At 39.1% G+C, this 20,912-nt stretch overlaps 1 protein-coding gene across 2 annotated transcripts in view; it reads left to right on the forward strand.

Moving 5' to 3' along the window:
- PDE4D (phosphodiesterase 4D) overlaps positions 1-20,912 on the forward strand; it is a 1,125,373-nt gene that overhangs the window by 744,084 nt on the left and 360,377 nt on the right. The window contains exon 1 of one of the 2 annotated variants that reach the window (XM_082837395.1): positions 18,057-18,250. The exons of the other annotated variant lie outside the window; for it this stretch is intronic. Within the exon in view, the coding sequence (XP_082693521.1) occupies positions 18,162-18,250 (89 nt within the window). The 5' untranslated portion in view covers positions 18,057-18,161. Of the gene's footprint in view, positions 1-18,056; positions 18,251-20,912 lie in introns of those variants that run through there. 2 annotated transcript variants of the gene reach the window in all.

Consider the following 20,912-nt stretch of genomic DNA (forward strand, 5'->3'; position numbering starts at 1 on the left):
TGGGTTATTCAAGGTTTTTAGTAGCAAATATTTAGTTTTACCTAATTATAGAAATAATCCCTATGCACGGTAGGAAATTTGAACATTACAGAAAAGAACACTTATAAAGGCCTATGATCCTAATACCCAGAGATAACACTGTCAATATTTTGGTGTATATTTTTATTAATTAGATTTAATTGGTAAATGCTTTTCACGAGTAACTAGATTCTACTTAGTAATTTATAATGCACCTCTATCATGTCACATAATTATTATTTCTTTTTTGTGGTGGGAATAGTTAAGATCTAGTCTCTTAGCAAGTTCAATGTTTATAATACAATACTGGTGTCTATAATCACTATACTGTGCATTAGATCTCTTGCAAATTTGTACCCTTAAACAAAATCCTTCCTGTTCCCCAAGCCCCCACTGCCCCAGCTTCTGGTAACCACCATTTTACTGTTGTTTTCAATGAGTTCAACTTTTTTGGATTCCACATGTGAGTGATATCATACAGTATTTGCCTGTCTCTGTCTGACTTATTTCACTTAGCAGAATATTCTCAGGGCCCATCTATGTTGTCACCAATGGCAGAATTTCCTTCTTTCTCACAGCTGAATAATATTCCATTATGTGTGTGGGTATTTTATATAAATATGTGTGTGTGTTTATACACCTTACGATGCACTTTTTAACAAGGTATTAACATTAACATCTTGAAAATGCCACTCTATGCTTTTTTTTGCTATATTTGCCATTTTCACTGACCTGCTATGATAAGTTACTACTAGAGTTGCAAATACACATCCTTCAATGTACCTGAAGAGACATTCCTCTGAATCTGAGTTGCTCCACAGTCCTTGGAGCACCTGAGAGCCAAGGCTTCTGAGATGACTCTGCAGTACTTACTCCTTCTTGATTGGATTCAAGTACCCTACTCCAAACATGGGCTGAGAGTGTTTAGTAATTATTTGTATGAGTTCTTTAGTTTCATGGAGACTAAAATTAGGTTTCCTCTGTCACTCTTATGATGTCATTTGACCTTGACCTGCATCTCAAATTGCTGAGACGGTAGCAAGCTTTCTCCCTAAGCACATCAGAAATAGTAAGTGAGGGGGGGACATTTAAGATGGTGGAGGAGTAAGGCATGGAGATCACCTTCCTCCCCACAAATACATCAGAAATACATCTACATGTGGAACAACTCCTACAGAACACCTACTGAACGCTGGCAGAAGACCTCAGACCTCCCAAAAGGCAAGAAACTCCCCACATACCTGGGTAGGGCAAAAGAAGAAAGAAAAAAGAGAGACAAAAGAATAGGGATGAGACCTGCACCAGTGGGAGGGAGCTGTGAAGGAGGAAAGGTTTCCACACACTAGGAAGCCCCTTCACGGGCAGAGATGGGTGGGTGGCGGAGTGGGGGTAAGCTTCAGAGCCACAGAGGAGAGCGCTGCAACAGGGATGCGAAGGGCAAAGTGGAGAAATTCCTGCACAGAGGATCGGTGCTGACCAGCACTCACCAGCCCGAGAGGCTTGTCTTCTCACCCTCCAGGGTGGGCAGGGCTACGAGCTGAGGCTCTGGCTTTGGTCGGAGCACCGGGAGAGGACTGGGGTTGGCGGCGTGAACACAGCCTGCAGGGGGTTAGTGCGCCACAGCTAGCGGGGAGGGCGTCCGGGGAAAAGTCTGGACTTGCCGAAGAGGCAAGAGACCATTGTTTCAGGGTGCGTGAGGAGAGGGGATTCAGAGCACCGCCTAAATGAGTTCCAAAGACGGCGTGAGCCGTGGCTATCAGCATGAACCCGAGACGGCCTGAGACACTAAGGCTGCTGCTGCAGCCACCTAGAAGCCTGTGTGCAAGCACAGCTCACTATCCACAGCTCTCCTCCTGGGAGCCTGTGCAGCCTGCCACGGCCAGGGTCCTGTGATCCAGGGACAACTTCACAGGGAGAACACATGGCGCACCTCATGCTGTTGCAACATCATGCTGGCCTCTGCTGCCGCAGGCTCCCCGCACACTCTGTACCCCTCCCTCCCCCTGGCCTGAGTGAGCCAGAGCCCCCTAATCAGCTGCTCCTTTAACCCCATCCTGTCTAAGCGAAGAACAGATGTCCTCAGGCGACCTAAATGCAGAGGCGGGGCCAATCCAAAGCTGAACCCCAGGATCTGTGCAAACAAAGAAGAGAAAGGGAAGTCTCTCCCAGCAGCCTCAGGAGCAGCGGATTAAATCTCCACAATCAACTTGATGTACCCTGCATCTGTGCAATACCTGAATAGACAACGAGTCATCCCAAATTAAGGCGGTGGTCTTTGGGAGCAACTGTAGACTTGGGGTTTGCTTTCTGCATCTAATTTTTTTCTGGTTTTATGTTTATCTTAGTTTGGTATTTAGAGTTTATTATCATTGGTAGATTTGTTTATTGATTTGGTTGCTCTTTTCCTTTTTTTTTTTTTCTTTTTCTATATAGCTATATATTTTTTTTTCCTTTTTCTCTTTCTGTGAGTGTGTATGTGTATGCTTCTTTGTCTGATTCTGTCTGCATAGCTTTGCTTTTACCATTTGTCCTAGGGTTCTGTCCATTTTTTATTTATTTTTTTTAGTATAGTTTTTAGTGCTTGCTATCTTTGGTGGATTTGTTTTTTGGTTTGGTTGCTCTCTTTTTTCTTTCCTTCTTTTTCTTTTTTTATTACTTAACATTTTTTATTTTTAATAATTTCTTTATATTTTAGTTATTTTATTTTATTTTATTTTTTCTTTCTTTCTTTTTTCTCACTTTTCTTCTCAGCTGTGTAGCTGACAGGGACTTGGTGCTCTGTCCAGGTGTCAGGCCTGTGGCTCTGAGGTGGTAGAGCCAAGTTCAGGACATTGGTCCACCAGAGACCGCCCAGCTCCATGTAATATCAAATGGTGAAAGCTCTCCCAGAGATCTCCATCTGAATGCTAAGAACCAGCTCCACTCAACAACCAGCAAGCTACAGTGCTGGACACCCTATGCCAAACAACTAGCAAGACAGTAACTCAACCCCACCCATTAGCAGAGAGGCTGCCTAAAATCATAATAATGTCTCAGACACCCCAAAACACACCACCGGAGGAGGTCTTGCCCACCAGAAAGACAAGATCCAGCCTCATCCACCAGAACACAGGCACCAGTCCCCTCTACCAGGAAGCTTACACAACCCACTGAACCAACCTTAGCTACTGGGGGCAGACACCAAACACAATGGGAACTACGAACCTGCAGCCTGCAAAAAGGAGACCCCAAACACAGAAAGTAAAGCAAAATGAGAAGACAGAGAAACACACAGCAGATGAAGGAGCAAGGTAAAAACCCATCAGACCAAACAAATGAAGAGGAAGTAGGCAGTCTACCTGAAAAAGAATTCAGAGTAATGATAGTAAAGATGATCCAAAATCTTGGAAATAGAATGGAGAAAATACAAGAAGTGTTTAACAAGGACCTAGAAGAACTAAAGAGCAAACATACAGTGATGAACAATACAATAAATGAAATTAAAAATTTTCTAGAAGGAATCAATAGCAGAATAACTGAGGCAGAAGAATGGACAAGTAACCTGGAAGATAAAATACTGGAAATAACTACCACAGAGCAGCGTGAAGAAAACAGAGAGAAAAGAATTGAGGACAGTCTCAGAGACCTCTGGGACAACATTAAACACACCAACATTCAAATTATAGGAGTCCCAGAAGAGGAAGAGTAAAAGAAAGGGACTGAGAAAATATTTGAAGGTATTATAGTTGAAAACTTCCCTAATATGGGAAAGGAAATAGTCAGTCAAGCCCAGAAAGTGCAGAGAGTTCCATACAGGATAAATCCAAGGAGAAACACGCCAAGACACATATTAATTGAATTATCAAAAATTAAATACAAAGAAAAAATATTAAAAGCAGCAAGGAGAAAACAACAAATAGCATACAAGGGAATCCCCATAAGGTTAACAGCTGATCTTTCAGCAGAAACTCTGCAAGCCTGAAGGGAGTGGCAAGACATATTTAAAGTGATTAAAGGGAAACACCTACAACCAAGATTACTCTACCTAGCAAGGATCTCATTCAGATTCAACTGAGAAATTAAAACCTTTACAAAAGAGCAAAGGCTAACCAGCTTTACAACAAATGCTAAAGGAACTTCTCTAGGCAGGAAACACAAGAGGAGGAAAAGACCTACAATACCAAACCCAAAACAGTTAAGAAAACGGTAATAGGAACATACATATCAATAACTACCTTAAATGTAAATGGATTAAGTACTCCAACCAAAAGACACAGACTGGCTAAATGGATACAAAAACAAGACCCTTACATATGCTGTCTACAAGAGACCCACTTCAGACCTAGGGACACATACAGACTGAAAGTGAGGGGATGGAGATAGATATTCCATGGAAATGGAAATCAAAAGAAGGCTGGACTAGCAATTCTCATATCAGACAAAATAGACTTTAAAATAAAGACTATTACAAGAGACAAAGAAGGACACTACATACAGATCAAGGGATCAGTCCAAGAAGAAGATAAAACAATTGTAAATATTTATGCACCCAACATAGGAGCACCTCAATGCATAAGGCAAATGCTAACAACCATAAAAGGGTAAATTGACAGTAACACAGTCATAGTAGGGGCCTTTAACACCCCACTTTCACCAATGGACAGATCATCCAAAATGAAAATAAATAAGGAAACAGAAGCTTTAAATGATACATTAAACAAGATAGACTTAATTGATGTTTATAGGACATTCCATCCAAAAACAACAGGATACACTTTCTTCTCAAGTGCTCATGGGACATTCTCCAGGATAGATCATATCTTGGGTGACAAATCAAGGCTTAGTAAATTTAAGAAAATTGAAATCGTATCAAGTATCTTTTCCAACCACGACCCTATGAGACTAGATATCAATTACAGGAAAAATTCTCTAAAAAATACAAACAGGGCTTCCCTGGTGGCACAGTGGTTGAGAGTCTGCCTGCCGATGCAAGGGACACGAGTTCGTGCCCCGGTCCGGGAAGATCCACATGCCGCAGAACAGCTGAGCCTGTGAGCCATGGCCGCTGAGCCTGTGCGTCCAGAGCCTGTGCTCCACAACAGGAGAGATCACAACAGTGAGAGGCCCGTGTACCGCAAAAAAAAAAACCAAAAAACAAAACATGGAGGCTAAATAATACACTACTAAATAACCAAGAAATCACTGAAGAAATCAAAGAGGAAATCAAAATATACCTAGAAACAAATGACAATGTAAACACAATGACCCAAAACCTATGGGATGCAGCAAAAGCAGTTCTAAGAGGAAAGTTTATAGCAATACTATCCTACCTCAAGAAACAAGAAACATCTCAAATGCACAACCTAACCTTACACCTAAAGCAATTAGAGAAAGTAGAACAAAAAACCCCCAAAGTTAGCAGAAGGAAAGTAATCATAAAGATCAGATCAAAAATAAATGAAAAAGAAATGAATGAAACAATTGCAAAGATCAATAAAACTAAAAGCTGGTTCTTTGAGAAGATAAACAAAGTTGATAAACCATTAGCCAGACTCATCAATAAAAAGAGGGAGAAGACTCAAATCAATAGAATTAGAAATGAAAAAGGAGGAGTAACACCTGACACTGCAGAAATACAAAGGATCATGAGAGATTACTACAAGCAACTGTATGCCAATAAAATGGAAAACCTGGGAGAAATGGACAAATTCTTAGAAAAGCACAACTTCCTGAGACTGAAACAGGAAAAAATAGAAAATATAAACAGATCAGTCACAAGGAATGTAATTGAAACTGTGATTAAAAATCTTCCAGCAAACAAAAGCCCAGGACCAGATGGTTTTACAGGCAAATTCTATCAAACATTTAGAGAAGAGCTAACACCTATCCTTCTCAAACTCTTCCAAAATATCACAGAAGGAGAAACAGTCCCAAACTCATTGTATGAGGCCACCACCACCCTAATATCAAAACCAGACAAAGATGTCACAAAGAAAGAGAACAACAGGCCAATATCACTGATAAACATAGATGCAAAAATCCTCAACAAAATACTAGCAAACAGAATCCAACAGCACATTAAAAGGATCATACACCATGATCAAGTGGGGTTTATCCCAGGAATGCAAGGATTCTTCAATATATACAAATCAATCAATGTGATAAACCATATTAACAAACTGAAGAATAAAAACCATATGATCATCTCAATAGATGCAGAAAAAGCTTTCAACAAAATTCAACACCCAGTTATGTTAAAAACGCTCCAGGGAGTAGGCATAGAAGGAACTTACTCAACCTAATAAAGGCCATATATGACAAACCCACAGCCAACATCATTCTCAATGGTGAAAAACTGAAACCATTTCCTCTAAGATCAGGAATAAGACATGGTTGTCCATTCTCACCACTATTATTCAACATGGTTTTGGAAGTTGTAGCCACAGCAATCAGAGAAGAAAAAGAAATAAAAGCAATCCAAATCGGAAAAGAAGAAGTAAAGCTGTCACTGTTTGCAGATGACATGATACTATCCAAAGAGAATCCTAAAGATGCTACCAGAAAACTACTAGAGCTAATCAATGAATTTGGTAAAGTAGCAGGATACAAAATTAATGCACAGAAAACTCTTGCATTCCTATACAGTAATGATGAAAAATCTGAAAGAGAAATTAAGGAAACACTCCCATTTACCATTGCAACAAAAAGAATAAAATACCTAGGAATAAACCTACCTAAGGAGACAAAAGTCCTGTATGCAGAAAACTATAAGACACTGATGCAGTAAATTAAAGATGATACAAACAGGTGGAGAGATATACCATGTTCTTGGAATGGAAAAATCAACATTGTGAAAATGGCTATAGTACCCAAAGCAATCTGCAGATTCAGTGCAATCCCCATCAAACTACCACTGGCATTTTTCACAGAACTAGAACAAAAAATTTCACAATTTATATGGAATCACAAAAGACCCCGAATAGCCAAAGCAATCTTGAGAAAAAAAAAACGGACCTGGATGAATCAGGCTCCCAGACTTCAGACTATACTACAAAGCTACAGTAATCAAGACACTGGCAAGTGTCTTGTAATCAAGTACAGTAATCAAGACAGTATGGTACTGGCACAAAAACAGAAATATACATCAGTGGAACAGGATAGAAATCCCAGAGATAAACCCATGCACCTATGGTCAACTAACCTATGACAAAGGAGGCAAGGATATACAATGGAGAAAAGACAGCCTCTTCAATAAGTGTTGCTGGGAAAACTGGACAGCTACATTTAAAAGAATGAAATTAGAGCACTCCCTGATACCATACACAAAAATAAACTCAAAATGGATTAAAGGCCTAAATGTAAGGCCAGACAGTATAAAACTCTTAGAGGAAAACATAGGCACAACACTCTGTGACATAAATCACAGCAAGATCCTTTTTGACTCACCTCCTAGAGAAATGGAAATAAAAATAAACAGATGGGGGCTTCCCTGATGGCGCAGTGGTTGAGAGTCCGCCTGCTGATGCAGGGGACGCGGGTTTGTGCCCCAGTCTGGGAAGATCCCACATGCCGCGGAGCGGCTGGGCCCGTGAGCCATGGCCGCTGAGCCTGCGCGTCCGGAGCCTGTGCTCCGCAACGGGAGAGGCCACAACAGTGAGAGGCCCGCGTACCGCAAAAAAAAAATAAATAAAAAAATAAACAGATGGGACCTAATGAAACTTAAAAGCTTTTGCACAGCAAAGGAAAACATAAACACAATGAAAAGACAACCCTCAGGATGGGAGAAGATATTTTCAAATGAAGCAACTGACAAAGGATTAATCTCCAAAACTTACAAGCAGCTCATGCAGCTCAATATCAAAAACAAACAAACAAACAAACAACCCAATCCAAAACTGGACAGAAGACCTAAACAGACATTTCTCCAAGGAAGATATACAGATTGCCAACAAACACATGAAAGGATGCTCAACATCACTAATCATTAGAGAAATGCAAATCAAAACTACAGTGAGGTATCACCTCACACTGGTCAGAATGGCCGTCATCAAAAAAATCTACAAACAATAAGTGCTGGAGAGGGTGTGGAGAGAATGGAACTGTCTCGCACTTTTGGTGGGAATGTAAATTGATACAGCCACTATGGAGAAGAGGATGGAGTTTCTTTAAAAAAGTAAAAATAGAACTACTGTATCACCCAGCAATCCCACTACTGGGCATATACCCTGAGAAAACCATAATTCAAAAAGAGTCATGTACCACAATGTTCATTGCAGCTCTATAGCCAGGATATGGAAGCAACGTAAGTGTCCATCAACAGATGAATGGATAAAGAAGATGTGGCACATGTATACAATGGAATATTACTCAGCCATAAAGAGAAATGAAATTGAGCATTTGTAGTGAGGTGATGGACCTAGAGTCTGTCTAACAGAGTGAAGTCAGAAAGAGAAAAACAAATACCATATGCTAACACATATATATGGAATCTTAAAAAAAAAAAAAAAAAAAAAAAGTGGTTCTGAAGAACCTAGGGGCAGGACAGGAATAAAGACTCAGACATAGAGAATGGACTTGAGGACCCAGGGAGGGTGAAGGGTAAGCTGGGATGAAGTGAGAGAGTGGCATGGACATGTATACACTACCAAATATAAAATGGATAGCTAGGGCTTCCCTGGTGGCACAGTGGTTGAGAGTCCGCCTGCCGATGCAGGGGACACGGGTTCGTGCCCTGGTCCGGGAAGATCCCACATGCCGCAGAGCGGCTGGGCCCGTGAGCCATGGCCACTGAGCCTGCGCTCCGCAACGGGAGAGGCCCGCGTACCGCAAAAAAAAAAAAAAGGATAGCTAGTGGGAAGCAGCCACATAGCACAGGGAGATCAGCTCAGTGCTTTGTGACCACCTGGAGAGGTGGGATAGGGAGGGAGGTGGGAGGGAGACGTAACAAGGAGGAGATATGGGGATATATGTATAGCAGATTCACTTTGTTATAAAGTAGAAACTAACACACCATTGTAAAGCAATTATACTCCAATAAAGATGTTAAAAAAACAAAAAAAGAAATAGGTTAAAAATTGTTTCAGTGATATTGGGATTTTTTTTTTAACAAAATAGAATCTCTTATCCATAACACACTAGGCCTAACACTGATATGTTAAAATGTATAAAAATATTAAAAAAATTAAAATATGAAATATAAAATATAAAAAAATATATTAAAAATATAACAAAAGGAAGCACAAAATAAAACCCAGAGAAAAACCAAAGTTCCCATTTTTTGAAACAGCTCCTGATTCATAGATTTTATAGGGTATTTTGTACAATATCAGAAACTGTGTAATATGCCCAGTCATCCCATTTCTAGTCACCTGACTGAAGTCATAATTTACTGAGAATTACCCTGTATGAAACAATCCAGAAAACGTATTACATAGGACTAATGTGGAATAAGAGCTCATGATTGACAGCTTTTATCACCTAAATGGATATTGATTTTGATAATTCATAATCTTTAGCATATCTTTAACATTTACTGTGTAGTCATTAATTTGCTTTTGTTAGTAAGATTTAGGAATTCAAATACACTATGGTATTTACATTACATTTAACAAATACATCGTCTTTGCCTATACAAAGTCCGCACTTTACAATAGACTCAGTATGAACTGAGAGACTTAAATGTAGGTCATAGGGCATAGAGACTTAAATGTAGGTCAGCATCATGTACAAGCCATGCATATTGTTCAGATGAATCTCACTATAACAGTATAGTTCTCGTTGCTCAAGTCCAATATAATAATCACCTGTTAAGAAGCAAGCTCTTAAATGTTACAGGCAGAACCTAAGTTGTGGCTGCACAGCTTAGGTAAGAATTCACTGTAGAATTCTTTCAACTTTTCTAAATTTTTGAAAATTTTCATAATACTATTTTGGAAAAAAAATCTCTTTTTGATATGGCAAGAACCATATTCTACATTTTTTTCTGAAACAAGTTTTACATGGCTCATCAAGTTTGTGTTTTTGCCATCTGTAATTCAACTCATTCTGGAATATTCCAGAACTGAGTGCCCTATTTACAGCATTCTTTTTTGTGCCCCCTTTATCTGTGAAAGAAAAATGCCAAGGGACAGTTAGTCGGTTTTAATGTTGTGAGCAATATTGATACATTTTATTGAGGAAATGCTGACCACCATTAGGTCACAGAGATGTTTTTATGAGGTAAGATGTTTTCTCAGTCACAATCCTCTATAAAGAGGGACCATTTTTCTTTTGTATCCTTAGCCACTTCGCACCGAGTTAGACCCACACCCACTCTCCCTCATTCATTCCTCAGCTCACTTATTGTCTAGGCATATACTGGTTAACAACCTAGGTTTTATAACTGTTGAGGCCTCAGTTTTAACCTCAGATTTGCCACTCATTGGCTGTGTGAGCATAGGGGCAAATGACTAACTTTTTAAGCCTCCATTTCCTTAGCTAGAAAACAGAATAAATACAAGGTAAGCTGTTATCGGTATATTGTTGTGAGGATAATATAAGTTATGTTAAGCTCTTATCACACTGTAAATACCAAGTAAGTAGTTGATATTGTCATAGTAAAATAAGGAATTAAAAAAATACCCTGACCTTATGATGATGCTTACTTCACAGAATCAGTCAGTGCACGGGGAGTGGCAGGGTGAGGAAGGCGTCCTGGGGGTGTCAGGTCAATAAGTGCCCAGGAATGGGAAAGTTTATGAATATTGGCTCCAATAAACGGATATCCAGATTTAGCGAGATATTGAACACTGTCATGGAAAAACTTCCTATCGCCAAAGTTGAAAACATGAGATTGTTGTTATTTAGAGATTCATGGTATTTGGGGACTTTTTGCTTTCTCCCGAGGGAGTAGTTTTGTTTCTCAGCCTGGTAATTCCATCACTGCTTTTCTTGTTTGTTAACATAATTCTAAAAAACTCAAAGAGGCCATTTCTGCCCTTATTTGGTGTGTGGTCAACAAGGAGAGCAGCATGAGTTGGAATCAGTGCTGCGCTGCAGATGCTTTTCCAATTAAACACCTTGTTTTCAGGATCCCATAAGTTTTCAAAAAATAAATGGTAATGGGGCTTCCCTGGTGGTGCAGTGGTTGAGAGTCCGTCTACCGATGCGGGGGACACGGGTTCGTGCCCCGGTCCGGGAGGATCCCACATGCCGCAGAGCAGCTGGGCCCGTGAGCCATGGCCGCTGAGCCTGCGCGTCCTGAGCCTGTGCTCCGCAACGGGAGAGGCCACAACAGTGAGAGGCCCGCGTACCGCAAAAAAATAATAAATAAATAAATGGTAATGTTTCTATATTTAGGTGAAGCCCAGGATTTTGAAGAATTGAGAAAAATTCCATCAGCTAACTTTAGTAGAATCCCTTACCACTTAAGTTTTTTTTTTTTTTTTTAGTTTTTTAAACAGAACCAGTAGAGGGTTTTCAATCTGCAAATAAACATTAAAATTTTGCTGTGAGATTAACCTTTAAACGTAACAGCTTGATATTCTGTCCTTACACACTTAGGATAAAAAATTATAAATGGGGGAAAAAAGGACAATCAAAACTGAAGACTGTTACCCTTCTGAAACAGGTTAAATGATATGCTGACTTACCATGCTCATGAAGTGACCATTTTAGAGGACAATTCTTAAAACTAGAAATGTTTCTAGCAGTATGGATAATAGTTTTTCTAGTTCTCCAAAAAGCTTATCAACATTAGTAGCAGTGCCTAAAATCTGGGGTGACATTTTCTAAATGCTTTTTTTTTTTTTTTTCCGGTACGCGGGCCTCTCACTGCTGTGGCCTCTCCCGTTGCGGAGCACAGGCTCTGTACGCGCAGGATCAGCAGTCATGGCTCACGGGCCCAGCCGCTCTGTGGCATGTGGGATCCTCCCATACCGGGTCACGAACCCGTGTCCCCTGCATCGGCAGGCAGACTCTCAACCACTGCGCCACCAGGGAAGCCCTCTAAATGCTTTTATGTAAAGTACTCCATTCATCTCAAAAACTCTGCAATGGTTCTCTTTTGGATAAGACACTGAACTCAGCAAGGTCAGGCAACAGTGCTCAAGGTCATATGACAAGTTCATAGCATAACTGTGGCTCTAATCTCCCTTACTGGGGCTACCCTGAATACTTGCCCAATGGTGTTTCATCAAAAATCAGACAAACAAACAATTCTGGGGACAGGCCTGTATTCATTTGGTCATAACAATGACAGTGGTTTTTCTGGTTTTGTTATTTTATTTTACTTTAATTGATTGATTGCTACAGTTGTGACTTTGTCAGAACGTGCATCTAAGGACAGAGAAAATAGGTAAGTCCCACCTAAATTACCCATGGTGAAATTTTTTGCCCCTATTTAGGAACATAAAAGAATATAATGTAGGTGATGCATCTTATTTTCAAGAAGTCCTGAGATGATTGGTTTACTGATTCATTAAACAGAATTATTGTGACTTGTTTATTTTGCTAGGCACAGAGGATGCAGTAAGAAAGCAGGCACAGTTTATGTCCTCATGATGTTTAGGTCTGTCAGGGAAGCCAGACATTGAAAAAGTAATTGCAAATGTGCTGACAGTGACAAAGATTAAAGTGCAGAGTGCTGTGGAGACATCCCTTGGTCTGAGAAAGCAGGGAAGGCTTCCTGGAGGAAGTGGCTTTCAAGAGGAAGTTCTGTATCCACCCTTTCACTCACCAGTCAATAACTAAGGAGGATTATTTTTTCAGTCTTCAATCATGAGTACAATATTGAAAATAAAATTTTTCTGACTTTTAAAATCTTCACATACAGAAATTTAGACACTTACTGACCCCAGAAGACTTTTACACACATTTTAAAACATCATGTTTAGTTCTTTATTTCAAGTGATTAGCCTATACTAATTTCAAATTTTAAAGAATTTGACTCTAGAAATATTTCCTGTTGACTACTTAAAAAAATCTCCTAGGACTTTGTCAGTCACTTACTAGACACTTAAGAAACATAAAACGTCTTTCTCTTCCCTCTCATTTCTTCCTCCCTGTTTTTTCCCTACAACCCTCATTTACCCAAGTGTTTAAATAGAACTCAGTGCCTTACTGATAGAAAGGGCTTGACCTAATTATCTTCCAAATTGCTAAAACATGTAGATAGAAATCTTGAGTGTATAACAAAGAATTTTGATTCACAATCCAGTTTTATTTTATCTCTTATTCTTATATTTAATCATGCCTCATTTATTTTATTCTATGTCTTCATAATTTTAGCTCTTTTCAAATAACAATTGCTGGAGAGGGTGAGGAGAAAGGGAACCCTCCTGCACTATTGGTGGGAATGTAAGTTGGTGTAGCCCACTGTGGAAAACAGTATGGGGGTTCCTCAAAAAACTAAAAATAGAGTTACCATAAGATCCAGCAGTTCCACTCCTGGGCATATATCCAGACAAAACTATAATTGAAAAAGATACATGCACCCCTATGTTCAAAGTATCACTGTTCACAATAGCCAAGACATGAAAACAACATGAATGTCCAAAGATAAATGGATAAAGAAGATGTGATACATATATACAATGGAATACTACTCAGCCATAAAAACAGAACGAAATAATGCCATTTGCAGCAACATGGATGGACCTAGAGATTATCATACTGAGTGAAGTCAGATAGACTAAGACAAATATATGATATCACTTGTATGTGGAATCTAAAATATGACACAAATGAACCTATCTACAAAACAGAAATAGTCTCACAGGCAAAGGGAACAGATTGGTGGTTGCCAAGGGGGAGGAGAGGTGGGAGAGGGATGGATTGAGAGTTTAAGGTTAGCAGATGCAAACTATTATGTATAGAATGGATAAACAACAAGGTCCTACTGTATAGCACAGGGAACTATATTCAGTGTCCTGTGATAAAAGAATATAAAAAAGAATGTATACATATGAGTACACATGTATAACTTAGAAACTTTGCTGTATAGCAGAAACTAGCATGACATTGAAATCAACTATACATCAATTTTAAAAAACTTAAAAAATTTTTGTAATAAAATAATTACTAATAAAATAATAATAATTTTAGCTCTTTAATTACATTTTATTCCTGTTTGTGTCCTGGAATATATATGAGTAAAGGATGCATGTGAAGCAGATTAATATGCAGAGTGTGCTTTCCTAATGCTCTTAAGACTATGGGGTACCTTCAATTCTGTTAGCACTCCCCTGGGTTACAACTCATAAAAAACAGTTCCCGAAGTTTCCTTCATTTCAGAACATGGAATAATTCACCTCTAAATCAAGTAGACACACATAAGATTTAGAATGACTATTTGAAAGCAATTCCAAGAAAACAGCGTTATTTTGCAGCATTTCCATTTGGAGTAATAATTGATAGTTGATGATGATACTGTATTAATGTAATAAGAGGGCTTGTTTAAACCACAGTTACTTACATGGAATGAATCAGGTTTCAGAAGTGCACAAGTCCACTTGTTAAATTTCCTTTCGGCACACTCTTTTGCAATGGATCACCCTGAAAATCGAATTGTTATGATGAAATGCTTATCAGAGGTAGCTGGTAACATGAAAACGAAATGCAATTGCTGGCTTCCTCATTAACTTCTGCTGCCTTTGAGTCTGCAACCAGCAGCTATTTCAAAATACTGCATTATCCTGCACCCATATCTCTGCCTGCTCTGGTTTCCTGAGGCAATGTATTTCAACATCACACAAGCCCATTAATCTGTCTGTTTCTCTGAAGTTTAGCTCAGAACTTCTCCTTCCGCCTATCAGACAGTGGCTTGGTGTGTAAATAAATGCTTGTGTGGCTTATGTTTAAATTCTCCTACTTTTAAATTCGGGATTTTTCAGATTTGATTCATAGTAACCATCTCCTATAAAGGAAATTCTGAATTTCTGTGTCAAACATCAAACCCCAAACTTGCATTTTAACATCTGGAATCTTGGAACCAAAATCCCAGAAATGTTCAAGAGGCAAAAACGTCTTACTTAGAGCTCTGCAAAACATAAGATCTACGTTATTGGCAGGAGGCAGGCATTTTCTTGCGATTTTGGAGAGGATAGGAATTATGTGAATAACAGTTGGGTGAACACAAAGTTTAGATTTCAGAACGTGGTTTTCTCTGCCATATAAGTTTAGGTTCCAACTTCTAAAAGAAGAGCTTGTCTCAGGGACAAACTGAGGGAACATCTCTCCCTGATATTCAATCATGCTTTTCCAAAAACAACTTCTGGGAAATAAATGCTTACTACTATAACAAATTAAAACATTCAAAAGATTCTACTTCATTTCCTTCTCTGTCCTTTAGTACATGTGAAGTGAAAGTGATAACCAGCTGTTTGAAATACAAATGACAGCACAGGTTCATCCTAGCAAACATCTTATTTAATTTTCTTATTGTTTCCAATTGCCTAAATTCTCATGTCTGTGAAGTACTAGCCAGTCCCTCAAATAATATTAATGTTTATACTTGAAATCAAGGCTTAACTTCGCTCATAATTAATCTCAGAAATAACTAGTTTATTTCCGTGACCTTGCTGAGACCTGGTTACCTAAGGGGGATTATGCCTAACTGTACAGAAGAAATGGGATGGAGGTGGTGAGCAATTATTTTTAAGGAGAAAATAACATTAACATTGGCAGATACTTCTTGTATCTTTATCTAATTTCACATTAGGAAAAAGGACCAAAGTTTCCATTTTTCTGCTCATCGTTTCACATTTATAGTTCCATTGTTTTGATCTTGCTTAACTGTTCTAGATATCTGCTTTCAAGAAGCAGAGAGGGAAAAGAAGAAACGTTTCGGCAATAATGAAAAAGACAACTCTGCATCTCCTTCAATTTCTTTTAGAAGAAGGTAGACATTCTATAATACCTTCATTGTGCATTATTATTATGCCCTTATACTTCATCAATTAGATATCAATTAACAGAACATTCTTTTCAAAATGTAAATTGGTATGAACAAAGACAAGCATCGGTCAAAATGCGTGTTGCTGGCTTTAGCCTGGCTGGGAAGACAGGGTCCATCTTTCCTTGACAAGTGCGTTTGGGCTAACAATGCAAACAATATTTTTCTGCTTCCAATGTTGTATATATGGACTGCAACTTCCGTATTTAAAAACCAGTGATGCTATTTGTCCTACAAAATTTGAAATGCCACTGGATAAAATGAGAGCTTTGTATTGCATGGAAGGTGAATGAAGGAACTCTTCGCCAGTACCTTCCCTCCTATTCTCTTACTTGTTCTGTGTCCACCCCCCTCCCTCCCTTCATGCCAATCCACCTCCCACTCTACCAGTTTTCAGAGACATCCCCCCTCTTCACCCAGACTCCCAGTTTTCTTCCATTGTCTGGCTTCAGTCTCAGATGAAGCCATTCTATTCAACCCCGACTTGTTCAGCTCTGTGTCAGCTCTTCCAGGAATGTTTGCACTTCCTAAGAGCTGTCCTGACATGGGAATTAAATAGAATATGGGAATAAAGTGCTAATGGTGGAATTTCATACACCAGAAGGGCAGGCTGGGGTAGGTATGGACATTTTCTCTGTCCTCTCAAAGAATACCAGAAAGGTGGCCACCAATCTTGCTCCTGTGAAATGGGGATCCACATACAAAAGGGTGTAGTTTGTGAAGCATGAAAATATTGCTAGTTGATTCGGAGAGACTGTGTTTAGTTTTGAACTTCTGGCTTCTCCAAGGTCGCCGCTGTTCAGTCAGCTATCACTCACCCTCTTTTAGCCCATCTGTCAGATAACACAGAGGTGAAACCGTAAAAACGTTTTCTGTTACTCATTCCCGAGGCTGATACGGAACCTGTAGTGTTCTCAGGAACCCCTGGTGTGCTGGATGCTGTCATGAAAATAAGTGTCATGTTTACTGACTTAAGCTTTTACAGAAACTACAGGAATAGTTTGGACCCCTTGGGCATATAAGAAGAGATAGTTTGGCTACAGGGGGTCTCAAAATTTGGCAGACGTGGTGATGCTTACCAAGCTCAACTATTGGTTATATTTGTCCAGTCCGGAGGGAGTTAAATCACTGCCGGGCACTCCTCGCCTCTCTAATCTTATCCCAGAGAAGTGGAGCTCTGCCTTGGTTTATAGTTGAGGTCACAGGCGGGGCAGTGTTTGGACAGGGACTGGTGGAATTATGCCACATTGTTAACATTAAATAGCACTTGGTGGTGAGGACCTATGACAGCACTGGGGTCCTTTGACTCCTGAAGCATACTCTTGAAATAGATGCCTCGCTGAGATGTGCTGGACTCTTAAAACATGTGAAGGGTTCTATGTGGCTTCCATCATTTATTTCATTTGAAAGAAGTTTGTTTTAAGAGACTTATCAGACAGTTAAGAAATGTTTCTAGGGAATAGAAAATGCACAAGAAAATTGATCTCTGTTGTCAAAGTCACGTGTTATAACTCACTTTCCAAGGTGACACAGTATCTCCTTGAGGGAAAAGCTGCCCAAAGCGCTGAAAGTGATCTGCCTGCTTTCTTCTCAAGCTGACTTGCAAGGAGGCGCGGGTCTATCGAGACCATTAAATCCTTGTGTGAGGTTTGCTAATAACTATGTACATCCCTGTTTCTAAGAGAAGTTGAAATAAGGAAAATGATATTTGGTGGCTAGTTGTGTGAAAGTTAGTAAATCTCTGTTGAATTTCCCAGTCATGGGCATGTATTTACTTTTTTTTTTTTAAACAAAGGCCCTCTGTTTACTTTTTTTTCTTAAACTTCACACTTCAATCATGCCTTTCACAGTGTGTGTGTGTGTGTGTGTGTGTGTGTGTGTGTGTGTGTGTGAGTGCATGTTGTGCTTTCCAGGAGTGGCATGTGACTGTGCTGTTTAATCAGGGCTATATTTAAAAACAAATTTGCAAGGGAGCGTTTCTCACGTTATTAACGAGATAAAGTCGAAGTGAAGCAAGCTCTGTCGCAAAGGGCGAGTGTCACGCAGCAGGAAGTCCCAGCCACCTCTTCCAGTCCTGCTTCAGCCACCCGCCACCTCCCTGGCAACACAGAGCACCGCACAGAGGAAATGCCCTCCCTTGGCCACAAGTACCTCCTGGTCCTCCGGGGGCCATCCGGCCCCAGGGCCCTGCATCCACTCTGACTTGCCAGCGATCCTGCCAACTTCTTTACACATGGCTTTTGTTTGGGATCTTCAGGGAGTCACAGTACCAGGACCCTCCACAAGAGTCAAATCAAGATTGCGTTTCTCAAAGTCCTACAGGTATTGCTCTTTCTTTTTGTGGCTGGGAAGAGTTTTCTTTTTTCATCAGCCTCTGTAGCTTTAGGCCCCCTGCAAACAAGTCTTTGCCCTGTGTTGATCTGTTTAATTTCTGTTTCCTATACTACATTACATTGGCAGGATGAATTGGTAGTGTACAGAATAGGAGCTAAGAAGATGTGAACCTTAACATAGTCAGGGGTATTTGGGAACCCACAGAAGTAGAAGGAAATTGACTAACTCTAAAAGCTGATTTTGAGAGTTAAATGGTGAACTTATAAAAGCATTCCTGTGACTGGTATCTGGAAAAGAAGTGTGTTAGCCAGCCGAATGGACTTAATGTAGCCAGAATTGGTCATACTAATCTCCAGTTAACCCTTTAAATGTAAGGAAAGGGTTCTAGTTTGATTCAGCAAGCAAATAAGCAACAACAACAAAACACTGCTGTGTTGTTTATAAGTGTTTCAGGTCACATTCACATGGAAAAGTGGATACTATCTCTGTGGTCTAGGTTGTAGTTCAGAGTTTCAATGTTGCCCAGGAGAAATAGAAACTATGAAATTGAAGTATATATGTTATTAATCTGTTATGTCTAAAGATTTCTATAGAAATCATATGAAAAATGTTGACCTCATGACCTCAATAAATTGTCAGTTACAGCTTTGCTTTACATCCAAGTTAGCTTATTTTGATCAAATAACTAGGAAAAACAGAAGACAGAAAAATCCTTGATTTCCTTCTTTGCTCTAGTGTTTTAGATATTTACAAGAAAAAAGATTGATTCTTCACACAGTTTTTGTTTCTGATTGGTTAGTCTGTAGCACCGCAAGCTATTTCACCAATAGCAAATGGAGGTGAAATTGTCTGCAAAATCTCAAGAATAGGTCTTCCTTCTTTAGACCAAATGTAACATATGTAGAAACTACCAGGCCTTTATAAAAGTATGTGTTAAATTTGGATTAAAATGTGTTCTGATTTACTCGCATAGAAAATATTCAAAGTTTAGATTAAAATAATTCACAAGAATTATTTATTTGTTTTAGACAGTGTGAAAGATAGTACCCTTGGAATATTTTAGGGAGCTATAAAATCAGAGGAATCAAATTACAAAATTCCCTAGTAAAAATGCATAAGCAAACTTTGAAAGGGGTAAATAAAAGTTGGCAGTTAAAGGTGTAAGTAGTACTTCCTTACTACTAGATGTACATCTACTTCTACTCCAAAACAAAATAAATACCATTTATTTTTATTAATTATGTTCATTTGTTACAGTTAAGACTCTGCTTCAACATTAGAAATTATATGCCTACTCTATGCTTTACTTTCTACTGAATGCACTTCTCATGTTTATTATTTGCATCTCATGCTTATTATGGGCTAAGATGTATGCTCATCAAAGATTTGTAAGCATTACTGTACATATTTCCAATAGATGGTAGTTTCTAGACACTTCTTATCGCTGAGATCTGATAACAAGTTTCTAAATATAAATATCAAACTGCTGGGTAAGGTGAAAACAATAGTGTGTTGGACTAAAAAATTTCAGAAATCTCAGGAAATGCAGAGTTTAAGCTCTACTGTATGATTTGTAGACATATTATGAAATTTGCCTTCTTGGTATGCCAAAGATATTTTCCTTTTCCTTGGTCAATTTAATCCTTTCAGAAATACAACAAACACTGGAATGTCTAAGGATGAGTTTTCTATGTATTTAAATGCCCTGTGTTTGTAGTTCTAACAAGTTTCTTTCATAATGAGTTTAAGAGGTGAGAGTGACATCCAGAATAGCCATCATGGGCCAATCTCCTTTGAAACCTGAGAGACTTTGTCCCTCATATATTTGCTTTTAATTTGAATATTAATTGCCCGTAAAATAATTAACTTTTTATATGTACTGTCTTCATTGTTCTGTGGATCCTATTTTCTCTCTCCCTATGGACTATAAATTCCTTGAGGCCAGAGGCTCCCTTACATGCGAGGAGAATGCCATTAATGCATGTTCGATGAAGCATCTTGCTACACTCTCTTAGTTGGTGTCACCCTTTTATTTGTAAAATCAACTTGCTGATATGATCAGGGCCTATCATAGGCCAGGAGTCCAGTGGAAGGTTAAGGAGCTAGGACAGCAGTTGGACACTCTCATGTCACATTTTCAGAGATCTCTCAGTGCTTAAAAAAAAGAGAGTATGCATCCAGTCCCAGCAATATACTGACAATAATGAAAAAAAGATGCTTATTGTACAGCTTTAAACTTTTAACAGACAACACCACCTCAAATGCACCATGAATCGAAGTATTTATGTATGTGTACACACACACACACACACACACACACACACACACACACACACACAGATCTTTAAAACATGGAAGTAACTTAAGCTTATCTTGACCTTTGAGAGGCTTTACACATAATTCCACTATTGAAGCAACTGAAATAACTAGGTGTTAACCAAAATTTCTTTGTTGAGTTTCTCCTTTACAAGTTGGTTTCTTTAATAAAAATAATTTTGTATTTTGTAAAATCCCCACACGTGTCTAGTAGAGTGTTATTTTTTTCTTTGAAGATTGAATGGATATTACACATGATACTGGTGATACACTTGGGTTTAAGCTGGAATATTTGTCTCTGGCATTGTTTTCACTCCCTGGTGGCATTCAGGAT

Source organism: Leucopleurus acutus (assembly GCF_964270905.1).
Source record: "Leucopleurus acutus genome assembly, chromosome: 3".
In the NCBI taxonomy this organism is placed as follows: Eukaryota; Metazoa; Chordata; class Mammalia; order Artiodactyla; family Delphinidae; genus Leucopleurus; species Leucopleurus acutus.